This window comes from Lampris incognitus, chromosome 3 (assembly GCF_029633865.1).
Source record: "Lampris incognitus isolate fLamInc1 chromosome 3, fLamInc1.hap2, whole genome shotgun sequence".
Classification (NCBI taxonomy): domain Eukaryota; kingdom Metazoa; phylum Chordata; class Actinopteri; order Lampriformes; family Lampridae; genus Lampris; species Lampris incognitus.
Window position 1 is genome coordinate 25,505,014 of NC_079213.1, and position 14,862 is coordinate 25,519,875.

Here is a 14,862-nt window from a genome sequence, read left to right on the forward strand (position 1 = left end):
CTTTCCCCCCCAATAACAAGGCTGAGCATGAAAACATAATTTTTCTCCCCAATTGTATCCATCAATTACCCCATTCTTCCAAGCCATCCCAGTCGCTGCTCCACCTCTGCTGAACCAGGGAGGGCTGCAACTACCACATACCTCCTTTGATACATGTGGTTTCACCTGACAGGAGTTTCGCCAGGGGGACGTAGCACATGGGAGGCTCACACTATTCCCCCTGAACAGGTGCCCCGACTAAGACACATACCCACATCCAGCTTCCCACCCAAAGACACAGCCATTGTGTCTGTAGGGACGCCTGACCAAGCCGGAGGTAACATGGGGCTTCGAACTGACGATTCCTGTGTTGGTAGGCAATGGAATAGACCGCCATGCCACCCGGCCACGATTATCTTTGAAACAAGGAAGAAAATGTGATCACCATACATTGCGAGTGAATAATGGTTGTACAAGTCGTGTTTTATTCCATGTGCTTTACAAGGATATAAATAATGGCCAAAATTACAAAAAATCTGTGTGCTGGAAGCCCAAGCCTATGTACATTAGTTAGTCAGCAGTGATGTCACCAATATAACCCCCTTACTCTCTCCAGCCAAAATACAATCCATCAATTCATTTCTCTTACCTCCAACCTTTTTATTTTGGTACCTTGTTTCCAGTGCCATGTACTGCAAATCTTGATCTTTTATTTTCTTTTAATACATTACATGTATGAACAATGAGTTGGCAAAATATCTATGTACATTTTATAGTTGGATAATGGCTAATCCAAATAATACAGTAATACTGCGTTTAAAATATTACATCTGCTAGTAGATAAGAGTAGAGCCCCATGAGAACTGATGGAGGATTGACCTGCCGATAGTTAGCTAGCCACCCGGAACATTCTGTATAGAACCACGTCTATTTCTTCTCTTATTTTTTTTAAAGGATGGCCATCATTCTCGAACCAAAAGTCTCAGCATATCATAGAAAAATAATATAACATTAAGACAACAGTAGACAAGAATTGCACAAGAATAATCATAATCATTATGGTAATATAATACTCTCATAATAAACATTAAAATGTCGGGCAATATGAATAGAATCTTTTTTTTTCTTTTCTCAGATGCCATCTCAATCATGTAGGTTCGCCATCCACTGTGATTGGCTCACAGGGCACACCTGTTGCATCTTGGGTGCATTACAGCTGGTCCAATCACATTTATTTGCTTGTGCATAATACCTCCTTATTGTTTTTAACCGTAAAGAAAATTAAGTGACCAAAAGAGCAAACCAGACCCGCCCCCAAATTCCAAAGTAGACATGCCTGGTGGTGCTTTTGAGGACGATCAGGTTGGATACCCATTGTGTATTACCAACAGATGCCCAGTAACCACACTCCAGTCAGTAGAGATCCTGTGACATCCCAAAAAATGTTCGAAGGTCATTCCTCTGAAATGACCACGTGAAAACACATCCTGCTGAGGCTGCTTTCAAACAAGTGTACATTCAGAGCAGACCATTGTCTGTCAAGACGCAGTCCTTAGTGTATGTGTGCGTGTATGCCCATGTTTGTGAGAGTAAGTTGGAGTAATGTGTTGGTCCAATGTCAAGCCACGTCGAACATCCCTTATGTGGATGATGGATGTCAAATATTTAGCAGTCAACCTTAAACACTGTGGATGAGCGTCCATGTTTGTAGTCCATTGATAAGTGAGCAACTGTAGTCCTTTTTGCATTGTATGTGTGATAAGGTCCATGTTTAGGGCTGGCTACATTCTTTGCATTCCACAGTAATAGACATGAGCATCCGGCATTGCCCTGCAAATGAGATGACATCACTTATCCAGAGAGCCCTAACCCCCCCTCCACCGGCCCCCCTTCCTCATCAAATTCAAAATGGCCACCATGCGCCTCACAAGCAACAAGCTGAGCCTTTCACATATGTCTCCAAAAGTATTTAGATTTTTTTTTCTCAAGTAAGAGAACGTTTGAGGCTAGTAGAAAAGCCAGAAATAAAATTCTACAAGCTTGAAAAAAACTTGAACTGTATAAACACATTGGTGCTGGAAAAAAATGTATAAAAGCAAAAAATAGACTGCATGTTCCTCCAGCACAGGTTATGTTGTCTCTGATACAACTTGCTAAGCTTCTTGAAAATTTCAAAAATATGTGGATATAAGAACCAAAAAGCTGAAATACGGCATGATGTTAGCCTGTCGGATGAACCAGTTTGACTCAAAGTAAAAATTGCTACATCACCTCTCCTGTAATTCTGATCTCCTCCCGAATAATGAAGTAAAAATTAACAAAACTGTGCTGTCCTCCAGTTGTCATTTTTGGACAACATCCCTCCAGAATGGACAAAACAAAAACACTGTTAAGGATGGGGATCTTAGCAGCATACTGGTTTCACTTCTCATTCAGGTTGTCAAGGGGGACAAAAGAGGTTGAGAGAGAAAAATACAAGGGATGGAGGCTTAGCAGTCGGAGGAGAAAAAAAAAGAGGAGAGAGACGGCCAAACGGTTGCACCCTTTAACAGGAGAGGAAAAAAAAAACAACGGTTGGACTGACTGGCCGACAAACAGGAAGTGGAAAAACGGAGCTGACCGTTCCCCCTACAGGCGGAGACAGAGTGGTGTACCATGGCCCCCAGGGTCAAAGGTCATGCGCCAGCCCTGCAGGCAGGAGGGAGGGGCCAGGACCAGAGAGGGAGAGTAAGAATGAAAGAGAGAGACAGAGCGAGTAAAAGAGAGGGAGAAAGAAAGAGAGCGCAGCGCCAAACATCATCATGCAGTGGGCAGGCTTGGCTAATGGTGGACGGGGCGGGATGGTTTTTTTTTTTCTTTTTCTTTTTCAGCCGGTGAGGTGACGCGGCAGCGTGCATCGCTCGAGCCCCCTCCGGGGCAGGGCCCAGCATAGGGCAATCTCTGAAAGGCACACACACACAGGAGTGGACAAGGCAGGTGTATGTTAGAAAATAGTGGTCTCGTACTTGGTGTTGACTCCTCTCTTGGCTTCCTGACCCGGCTCCACAATCCATGGCACGTTGGCATGGCCCTTCTGCTCCATCGACGGCTGCTCCATCTGAAAAGTAGAAGGGGGGGTGGGTGAAGTGGGAGGTGAGAGAGGGCGAGTCAAAGGGAAAAGTTAATCAGTGAATGAGGGGCCTAGAGAGGAGATGCAGAGGAATGAGTGAACATAAAACAGGCACACAATCCATGATGGATGCAATCTAAATTCTCCACAATGACCAATAAATGTGTATTATACACCAACTATAGTTATGATGTATATTGTAAGTCCTCTGCTCACCAGTCTTTGTAGTAAGTCTTGTGATCACGTTACACTTGTCCTTCATTAGACTCTAAAAATGGCCACCGAGACAAACTATTTCACTTTGTGTTATTTAAGGTATTCAGATTCTGACCAGTGTATTATATACAGAATGCCAGTTGCTACTTCGAAAGCTGAGAAACAAGCCACATGATCTACGTGAGGTTCAAAACTAACCACAGCGCTTTTGTGCATGTTGTCCACGGCAACCAATCGAAAGGCTTGGTTTTGTTGCTGAGGGTGCTTTTCTTCCAATCTATTGCTTTATTCTGAGATTGGCTTCAAGATGACTGGGGGAGGGGACCATGACTGTGAACACTGCAATTCTGACAGCAGAAGAAAGCATTTCTCTTGCCCTCGCTAACTCTCTCGCTCCTCAATACGATCGGCGTTCAGTTGATTGGCACGGCAGTGTTACATTAATGATATTGCCGGAGCATCGAAATGAAAATTCATCATACAAACTGGACTCACATAAACAGCAGGTAAATAGTTGACACAATGTGTGTAAGTGTGTTTTTCCATGTGTGTGCCACTGTGAGAACAGGGTAAAGCTCTGAGTTCTGCTCCACACTGGCCGAGGCCCGTCTCTTTATCGTCCCCGCACACATGCAGCGGCATTAATATTAAATCTAGCTCTAATATTAATCCAACTCTGTCTATCTGTGCAGTGACACGCACACGCCAGTTCAAATCTAAAAAAAAGGGGGTAAAAGATTCCATGCACACATTCTCTCTCTCTCATACACACAAGTCTTTATGGGGTTATCAGATCAGACTAAGGTCAAACACACACACACACAGAGCTAAACATAGTTCGAATCCCTCCATCCCACCAGGATACCGTCCTTCAGATTCCCTCCAACAGCTAAATGAAGCCAACTGTGAAAGTGGATGATTAACACCAGAACCGTGTGCAACAAATAAAAATGCTGCTCACCTTTGACTGTAAAATCTGACTAGTGACAAAAACTGATGAACCACACACACAGAGAATACAAAAACAAAGGTGAAGAGCCAGTTGGGCAGAACAGATTGAACAAAGGAGAGCAGGGGTCGGCAACCTATGGCACACGGAGCAATTCAATAAAAAATATAGCCTAATGGAGACCTAAACGGACAATTAGATTTAATTAATTAGTCTCAAAATACACCATTGTTTTTGACAGTAAGAGAGCGCCCACAGCTGACATGGTCTATCAAGCTCCCCCTCCCTCCGATCTGCCCACGAGCCTAGCATAGCTAGCTAGCTTTCTTTATGTCAAGAACAACTGACAATGGCAGAAGAAAAATTGCCTAATATGCGCCTCTTTCAGCCGTCTTGGACAAATGAATTTGGGTTTATTTCGCGAAAGGACCGAGCTGTGTGCACTCTCTGCTGCGAAAATGATGTGTGTCAAACTTCAAGTGTAAAAACATTATTTTGAAACGAGGCACAAGAAAAATGTCAAAGGCTGAATCAATCCAGAGGCATTGCTTAAAACGGGAAGCCATTCTCCGATGGAGAGTATGTAAAGGAGGCGTTCCTCAGCAGTTCGGAGGTCATATTTGATGGGTTATCAAAGAAATGTCCGTTTCTGTGAAAACTGTAGAGAGGCGCATTAGACGTGACGAAAACAGAAGGCACCAGCAAACTCTTGCGTTGAAAGTTGTGTCAGTATTCAGTGTAGCTCTTGACGAGAGTGTGGATTTAAACAACAGTCTACTTTTAGCAGTGGTTACCAGATATTGCGACCAACAAGGGTTGCACTAAATTGGTAAGACTGAATTAATTTCCTTTTGTGCCCTTGTAATTTTCATATATTTGCACAAATAAGTGTGTGTGTGTGGAGTCCAGACAGGGAGACAAGTTGCAGCAGTAAGAAATAGATAAATGCTCACTATGAAAATGAACTGGCATGGGACGTCCAAAAGGTTGCCAACCCCCGATACAGAGGAACACACAGACGGCACATTCTACTTGATGGGGGGGGGGGGGGGAGATGTACATGAAAGAAAGAATAGTAGAAGTAAAAGTGTGCAGGACCTGCAGCTGAGCTTTGTGAAGAGGATGGAGGAGTCGAGGGGGAGGAAGAGGAGGATGAAGAGGAGGCCGGTGGGGGGTGTATATGTGGCCCAGTGACCAGCGGCTAGTGGGGGAAATGATGACCTATAAAGGCAGAGGTCATACACAAGTAAAACAAAGGGCACCCATTCCACAACTCCATGGCAACACCCAGTCAGTGACTTGGTAACTGTATGATGACAGGGAGATGCCAGAACCAGATCAAAACAATAGCAACAACATGGCAGTTAAAGTCATGGCACTAATATAACAGTACCGCAGCCCACTACAAATTTAGCAACAGTACTGTATCTTTCCACCATAGCAACACCTGCTTGGCAACAGCATTCATTGGCCACATGAATGCTGCGCTGCAACTCAGCTACTAAGTTTTGGCCTACCAAAGCCTCTGCTGGGATGCCATGTTGCCGCTACGCTCAAAATGCACAAAAACAGCCAAACCACGGTGATCTCCGAAGAGAGACACAAAAGCACACACATGCACTTGTGCAAGTACAAGACGATGTTGGGGCTACGTCAAGAGGCACCACCCAGAGTCACTGCTATATGTGCACATAAACACACACACATGAACCCCCCCCCCCCCAAATTAGATCAGAGAGGAGGGCCTGGAGTAGAGTGAGCCTGTGGATCTTTCAGGAGAGAGGAAGGAGCAGCACTTTAAAACACAGGGACAGGGAGGTGCTGCAGAATGAGGATTATGGCTGACAGGTGGCGGGAATATTAAGTGGATCTTGCTGCTGTGCCACATGGCACAGCCCATTAACTATACACAGTAACTACACATGCCCAGAAAGTCATGCACACACACACACATGCAGGAAGAAGGCAATTCATGGTTGATCTCCCAGTTGCCGACTCAGCAGATTGTGTGTGCACATGCTGTCATCCATCATTCTCTTTAGGAATACGACCACACACACTTAATTTACTGCACGCACATACTGTACTTTCTCTGACTTTTTGTATGCGTATGTCTCGCTCTCTTTTCACTGTGCCACTCCTCTCTAAATCTAACTATAGAAGTGACCATTCTTCCAATGCTGTTGAGACTGACATGGTCCCTCTCTCTTTTTCCTATGACTCACAGAATGGAAGTGGACTTAATTGCAGTCTAGACACCAGACACGCCGACACACTATAGAATCCAGCAAATGCAATGTCTACCGTAACCCTATCCTGGTCCCACTTAACACACATGTGCTGCTGGGGCTTTACAATGCGTGCCTATAGGAAAGGGAACTATGACCCTGGGGGTGGGGGGTTGCTTGGCTATTTTGAAGCTCTATCAGTTTTAAAGGAAGGGTAATGGGTTCAAAGGCAGATTCTGCCATGCTGTGGTTTGGGAAAGAGAGGCAAGGATAGAGGTAACAGACACACATACACACACACAAAAGCCAAGCAATGGGAACTATATATACACAAAGAGGATAAATGTCTTCATGGACTCTCCATTTTCTCTCTCTTTTTCTCATTTTTCATCTTTAGGCAGAGCTTTTTGCTCTCACTCACACACACACTCTCTGAGAGGTGATGCGAGCCAAGCGGGGTAAGACTCCTTGGAGTCCTATGCAAACAGACCTCATCAATCAGCGAGTGTGTAAGAGACTGCCAGTAAGGCGAGATGAAACGGACGCTTTACAGATCAAACATCCATCTGCACCCTTACTACACCGTCTACCGAGCCAAGACTACCTCTCGCTCACACACACGACAACACAAATAAAACAGTCTTCCAAATATGTAATGAAATATTAGACCTATAGAGGATGTACTGCGAAAAAAAAAATGAACTGTTCACTCGCACACTCACGGATAATGCAGCACAACAGATTCTGTTAAACCTAAAAAGCCGACTGATGGTAAAACACTCACTTCAAACAACAGGCAAACGACGCCGAAATAACGAGAGCTACAAACACCACAACTGAGCAGGGGGTGAGAGACGGAGGTGAGAGGAGATAGATGGATGGAGGACACAGAGGTGGAAAGGATCCTGTGTTAGATGAGATGAGCGGGTGTGATGGGAAGGTGAGAGTTTTAGGATTCAGTAGGAGAAGACAAGCAATGCATACATTTCAGAGACAAATGTATGCGTTGCCAAAAACCAAAGCGGAAATCCACCCTAAAGCATGATTTACATTCACAGAGGCAGCGGCAATTTCCAACACAATCTGAAAGAAATAAATATTTCTAATAATATTAGGGACAAATATTTGAGTATTTTAGTCATTAGTGATTATTTTGTCAACCACAGACAAGTATAGCTAAATGCCTCTTTAAGAATACCATAATTCTGTGTTCTTTTTTTTTTAACCCCCCCCCATGCTTCTGAGCCGTCCCAGTCGCTGCTCCACCCTCTGCTGATCCCGGGAGGGCTGCAGACTACCACATGCCTCCCCTGATACTTGTGGAGTCACCAGCCGCCTCTTTTCACCTGACAGTGAGGAGTTTCACCAGGGGACGTAGCGCGTGGGAGGATCACGCTATCCCCCCCCCCCACCCCAAACAGGTGCCCCGACCAACCAGAGGAGGTGCTTGTGCAGCGACCAGGACACATACGCACATCCAACTTCCCACCCGCAGACATGGCCAATTGTGTCTAGGGACACCCGACCAAGCCGGAGGTAACGGGAATTTGAACTGGCGATCCGTGTTGGTAGGCAACAGAGTAGACTGCTATGCTACCTGAATGCCCCCAAAGGTGTTTTTTTTTTGTCAAAAATGTCTATAGACATCTCGTACTTTTCAAGAAATGCTTTTGTATAAACAGACCATTAAAACACTTTGTGTGTTTTGTTTCAGGGTGGATTTTCCCTTCACACGGAGGGTTTGGGGGTGTGCTGGTGATGCTCACAGATTTGCGGATGTTTACTCGGGGCTTGGGGACTGGCTTGTTGGGCTTGCTGTCGAAGCTCTCGGGCAGCGTAGAGGATCCGTGGCCGGTCTTCCGGGCCTGCAGGGCCAACTGGTAGGCCACCTCGAAGGCCTGGCCCAGTGTCAGGATGATCTCATACGCCAGATTCTGGGCAGAAGACATGAAACGTTCCCTGCGTGAATGTGTGTTTGTATCATACACATATTATTGTTGTGCATGCATACACACCATACACACCTCCATACATGTATGGATACGTGCACTTGCACAAATGCATATAAATATGAGAATATAAGCAAAGAAATACACACACACACGCTGTATAAACAAATCTCAAACTTGATAGTGGGTGTGGCCAAGTCACAGACGTGACCGGTTCATCGGTACTGACCACATCGAAGGCAGTGAAGACGTGACAGTAGTGGTGACTGGACTTGAGGTCTTTGGTGATATAGGCAAACGTAGACAGGTCCTCCGGGTCCTGGGCCGCACACGAGATGTTACGGATTTCATGCTCTGCTATGATGTTCTGCTGACGGAGAGACACAAGCAGATAGATAGATAGGAGGATAATTGCAGTGTGAGATGTGGTGTGGTTTGGGGGGGGGGGCAGAGAGAGGCTGATTTGAAGCATTGGAAAATAACCGATCTTCTCAAAGCACAACTTCAAGATAATACCAAACTGGTTTATGTCCCCAAACCATTGTCCTTTGATTTGAGTTATGGTGGTTTATTGGAGATTATTGACTCCTGTTGGCCGAGGGGCCCTGCATCTTTCTGTTTTGCTGCTTGTAGGATAAAAATAAGAAGATAGTATTGCTGTGTAGACTTTTTGTGACTGTAGGCAGTCTGACAAACAAAATATAGTAGCAAAAATGAGGTCAGATGGATGATGTGAAAAATCTCTCTCATCACACCATATATAATGATTTTTTATGAGCCTATAAAAGTCATATTGATTTCTTCAAAGGAGGGGACAGTCCTGTCGCCTCTGTCACTTTTTACGACGAACCTTTTTTACAGGGGTGAGCTGCTTCACTCCTGCACTTGAGGAAGTCATTTCAAAAAAATCACGTCTGCTCTTTCTTCAGCAGTATGAAATTAAGGAAGTAAAAAGTTCTATGGTTGGGAAACTTCAGAGCTGTGGATCGTCAAACCCTGACCTCTTCCCCTTTTCACAGAAAACCATGTGTCATCTGTAGGAATCCACCGATTCCCAAACCATGGACGTCATCGCCAGACAGTGTCGGTCTTCAGACTCTCTGACATGTATGGGTATAAGAACTGTTATCTGTACTGAGCCAGAAGCAGTATTTGAATAACATCTGTTGTTAAGAGAGGGGATTTGGGTGTCCAGGTGGCGTGGCGGTCCATTCTGTTGCGTACCGACACAGGGATCGCCAGTTCCAATCCCCTTGTTACCTCTGGCTTGGTTGGGCATCCCTACAGACACAATTGGCCGTGTCTGCGGGTGGGAAGCCGGATGTGGGTATGTGTCCTGGTCGCTGCACTAGCGCCTCCTTTGGTCGGTCAGGGCGCCTGTTCGGTTGGGAGGGGAAACTGGGGGGAATAGCGTGATCCTCCCATGCACTATGCCCCCTCGGCGAAACGCCTCACTGTCAGGTGAAAAGAAGCGGCTGGCGACTCCACATGTATCCGGAGGAAGCATGCGGTAGTCTGCAGCCCTCCCCGAGGGGGGTAACTGGCCAAGTACAATTGGGGAGAAAAAGGGGGAACATTAAAAAAAAAAAAGAGAGAGAGAGAGAGAGAGAGAGAGAGGGGCTTCAGTGTTGCCGATGACCAACAATATAGAAGAAGAAGAAAGCCACTTTATTTTGGTATTGTACAGGTTACAATGAAAGCTGTCTTCTGCGTTTAACTCATCCTATTGTATAGGAGCAGTGGGCAGCTGCAGCACCCGGGAACCAACTCCAGTTCTTTCCATTACCTTGCTCAGGGGCACAGGCAGGAGTATTAACCCTAACATGCATGTCTTTTTGATGGTGGGAGGAAAACCACGCAGACACGGGGAGAACATGCAAACTCCACACAGAAAGGACCTGGGACGGCCTGGGGTTCAAACCCAGGACCTTCTTGCTGTGAGGCAACAGTGCTAACCCGTGGGCCACCGTCCTTACTGAAACTGACACAACAGGTCCAGCTGACAGAAACTGTGAGCCTCACCTTGTTGGTGGCATCGATGAACTTGACTCCCTTGTAGGAAACAGACAGGACAATGGTCGGCACTTTTTTCATCTGTTCTGTCGACTTCTTGGAGTACACAGAATGGCAGAGGGACAGAAAAAAAGAGAATGGCAGCAATTACCTTTTCATCTCAACTCAGTATATTAATTGACAGGAAATATTGAAAATAGCATAGCCCTTTACTGTCATTACACAAGCATACAGCTGAACTGCCCAGCACGGGGGCAGTTTTCTAAACATGGGTTATGATGACAGAGCAGTTCATTTCTACTGATGGAGATCTCACTGAACGGAAATTATAAATTTAATCCGTGGTCTAACCCACATCTGTGAAGTTGGCCGCATCAGAAAAACAATGGAGATTAGAGCGGGAAAATATATCAATATAATATCAATATCAGCATCTTGGTTATTGCATAATCAACTTAAATGCTGTCTTTCCCTGGTCTTAAAGATTGCATTACAGTAGCTGCACCATTTTCTGAATTTATTCGACTGTTTTAGCTGAGTGAAATGAACAATGAATGACCTCTACCTGCCTGGTCATCATATCCACATCACTAATGCTCATTTCTGAAAATGCTACATATCTTCTGGAAGCATCCCCAAAATATTGGTAAATTATCGATATTGATAATATTCAGTCGAAAATATTGTGATATTCGATTTTGTCTATTACTCCGCCTTGGGGCAATATCATGGTTGCCAACTGTTGCCGGTTCGATTCAGCCGGCAACCTTTGCTGCATGTCTTACCATTCTCTCTCCCCATTTCCTGTCTACCATCGCTCCCTATTAAAAGTAAAACAATGCTGGTAAAAAACAAAGTCGCCCCGTCCTAGTTAGACCTCTACAGAACATTGAGACTGTGGGATCGGGGTAGATAAGTATGGTAAAATAAAGAGGGAAAGCGTAAATAAAGAAAACGAGCGCACACGACAAGACATTGACGACTTCCTTTCAGATTACTTGAATCAATTCAGATCATCTGCAAAGGTTAAGGGCGTTGAAGTGACCTATAAAAATACAGCTGACTGCAAATTATTTTTCTTCAACCTATCGACTGGAGTGGCACATATTCAATATTCCTCCAAGCTGTCAAACCATATCTGGCTCCCTTATCTCCAGCCAGTCCGTCTACTTACAGGCTGACGTTCTGCACTTTATTACTTAAGGTTGAGCTTATTATGCAGCGTGGCGCAGCGGACAATAGTGCGATTTAACTTCAATATCTTCCTCTGAGTCATCACTCCATCCGTCTGAATTACATGTTATTCAGAGGAGCACACATGAGCCCATTCCCTGTTTTCTCAGTCACTCTGATCTTTTAGCACTCGTGCAACCTCCCTCTCTTTCTCCACCCCGTCTTCCTTTTCTTCTCCAGTCTTCTGTCCCTTTCTTTATTTAAAAAAAAAAAAAATTATTTCTGATTTTTCCCTTTTTTCTCCCAATTTAGTGGCCAATCGATCCCTATTTTAATTCAAACACCCACCCTCGCACTGTATGCGTTCGCCAACTGCATCTCTCCGGCCGGCAGTCTCGAAGGAGACCGCCTCGCCACTTTCGTGACAAGGCGACTCCAGGCCGAACCACTGTTTTTCCGACACACACAGAGACGCATTCACGTGACGAACACAAGCCGACTCCGCCCCCCTCCCGAAGACAGCGTTGCCAATGATCGCTGCTTCGTCGAGTCCGGCCATAGTCGGATCTGACGAGACCGGGGCGCGAACCCCAGTCCCCAGTGGGCAGCTGCATCGACACAGAGCCGATGCTTAGACCGCTACACCACCGCGGACCCTTTCTTTATTTTTTTGCAATCTTACTCTCTCTGTCTGTTCTGGTGTAAGCACCATCCGTGTTGCAGCATGGTCATGTCAGGTGCATCCGAGGAGGACTGACAAAGGCTTTAGTTCGTAGGTCGGACCCTTTAGTTGACTGGTTAGCGCAGTCGCCCGTGGTCCGGGCTATCTGGGTTCGATTCCCAGCTGCCCCCTGCAATAGCCTGGACCATGGGCGACTGCGCTAACCAGTCAACTAAAGGGTCTGACCCGTTAACCAAGGGCTAGCGAGTTTAGTCATCTGTGGTTGTTACACTACTCCACTCCTTCAGGAAGTGCATCCCCACGCTTCAGCATATCAGCTCCCACACGCCTCTGGGTGCATACACTTCCGATGGCCTCATGGTCTCACCATCCCACTTCTGACATCAATGTAGCGAATTCAGGGGGCAGCTGGAATTCGAACCCGGATAGCCCGGATCACCGGCGACTGCGCTAACCAGTTAACTAAAGGGTCCGACCCACAGAGCCAAAGTATAAATGAGGGCTACGTGGTCAGAGTGTGGACATTCATGTCCACGTGCGCTGTGTGGAAAAATAAGGGAATGTGGATGACCAGATGGACAGAGAAGGCTTAGACTAAGCACTGGGTTTCAGACAAGACGGGTGGGTACATATGGTACCAAGGTAGCGTGCCAGAGATGATTGACATCTTCCTGCAAGGCAGCTGTACACCAAGTCAGGCTGTAAGGAGCCTGACTTGGGGAAAAAAGAATGAGGGGGGTTTAGAGGAGCGTGGTTGTTTCTGATCCCTTCCGATAAAAAAAAAAAAAAAAAAAAAAAAAGATCTAGAGACAGAACAAACGAGGAGAGGAAGAGGAATGAGGGGAAGAGAAAGCCTAGTTCATGAATATTAATATTTATCTTCAAACCGCAGTACAGAGAGAGAGTGAGAGAGAAGAAATGAGCGAGCGAGAGTTATGAGTTGCATTTGAGAGGGAGTCGGTGTTACAGTAAGAGACAGTGAGAATGATCAAGGTGGCGAGCTGGACGTACAGGAGGAGACAGATAACACCACGGAGAGAGAGAGATAAGGTGACTAGAAGTACGGACTGTGGGGTATCGAGTTATCCAGGAGCAGATATTAAAAATAAATCCCGCAATATACTTAATCCACCATCATAATACTTCAGGTTTGTTTAAGTTTCAGTGTGTGTGTGTGTAGGCAGTCAGGCTGAGACTTTGTATCAGATATAAAGGCATATATATATATAATACACACAACAGTGTGAATGTTGTGCATAATGACTGTAGTTAGCCATTGTAGTGCCATGTAAGAATCAGTGCCATACCCTCATCTTGGCACAGGCATCCTGTGTAGATTCAGTCCCTCTCAGCTCCTTCACCAGCATGGAGCCCAGGTACTGTGGAAGGAAAACACACACACACACACAGGATTTGTGTAAGCACAGTCATGACGGCACACATCATCCAACTCGATGATAACACAAATGTGACTTTAGAGATCAATGAGGGAATAGGGAGACAAAAGTGTGTGTGTCTGTGTGTGTGTGTGTGTGTGTGTGTGTGTTGTACAGTGCTGTGATAATATCCACATGAAAAGATAAATACATGCAGTTGTTCAGATACACACATGTGCGTACACGCTCTGAAATATGTGAAGCCAGTAACACACCAGTTCTCCACAGGAAGTGAACTTGCTATTTGACCAAAAAGCATCAAGCTGCATTCACTACGCTACAACGCTGTAATGACGAGAAAATAGCAATAAACCATTTAGAACTGAACTCTGATCCACTTTCTGATCCCCTTAATTGTACATTTTCAGTTTTCTTTTATTAATTAGACCGTTTAAACAGCTTGCTTTGTTGAACAGATTTGAAGCTTGGGGCTATGGATACAGGGGTTTGGCGGGGAACAAAATTCATTTGACAGTCGTGTTCATCTGACAAAGTGTGGCTCATTCTCTCTTATCAGTAGTAGACCATCTTTTTCCTCTAAGCTCCTGAGTTGAATTGGAAATGGAGTGCGAGGGGGAGATTAAATCAGAAGGCAGAAGCAGGATGCATATCAATTTATGGAATATAAAGAGGTTAAAATCATGTCAATTCAATGGACAACAACCTCTGCATGGATGCAAACGCTCTTTTTGGTCTTCCTCATTCTACTGCTATACACGTATTTCAATGGTTACAGAAGATGAGAGGGGGGAAAAAAAAGATTTGCATTCATTTCTGTCAAAAGTCAATTAAGTGCTTCGAACCTGTGGGCAATGAATAAAGATTTAGCACTCAGGAAACAAAACTGTCTTTGATCTGTTCGTTGGTGCATTTCAGCTCTGCTCCATGTTCACATTTAAATAAATGCACCTCTCTTTGGAGCGGGTGAAACAAGCTGGGGGACTGGTTCAGTTCACACCACTCTCCACACTTTTTCATATGAACTCAAATGGGGAGTATGGCGAGACACTTACACTGCAGGAGCAGTTGACTCTCGGTTTGCCTTTACGGCAGAGAATGTCCTCGAGTGGCGACTCTTCTCATAAAGCTGACGATAAAGAGGATGATTTGCTCAACAAAACAGTCCCA

At 45.3% G+C, this 14,862-nt stretch overlaps 1 protein-coding gene across 9 annotated transcripts in view; it reads right to left on the bottom strand.

Annotated features, from left to right (window-relative positions):
• Positions 1–441: 441 nt before the first annotated feature.
• Positions 442–14,862, bottom strand: part of anks1b (ankyrin repeat and sterile alpha motif domain containing 1B) — a 351,867-nt gene continuing 337,446 nt past the window's right edge. For 2 of the 9 annotated variants that reach the window (XM_056275653.1, XM_056275651.1), the window contains 6 exons: positions 13,606–13,677; positions 10,453–10,539; positions 8,660–8,797; positions 8,248–8,415; positions 2,985–3,076; positions 442–1,809 (listed from right to left, as the gene is read on the bottom strand). In XM_056275653.1, coding sequence (XP_056131628.1) covers positions 1,761–1,809; positions 2,985–3,076; positions 8,248–8,415; positions 8,660–8,797; positions 10,453–10,539; positions 13,606–13,677 — 606 coding nt within the window. In that variant the 3' untranslated portion in view covers positions 442–1,760. Of the gene's footprint in view, positions 1,810–2,984; positions 3,077–8,247; positions 8,416–8,659; positions 8,801–10,452; positions 10,540–13,605; positions 13,678–14,862 lie in introns of all 9 variants that reach the window. The other 7 variants (XM_056275649.1, XM_056275644.1, XM_056275648.1 and 4 more) reach the window with 6 other exon arrangements.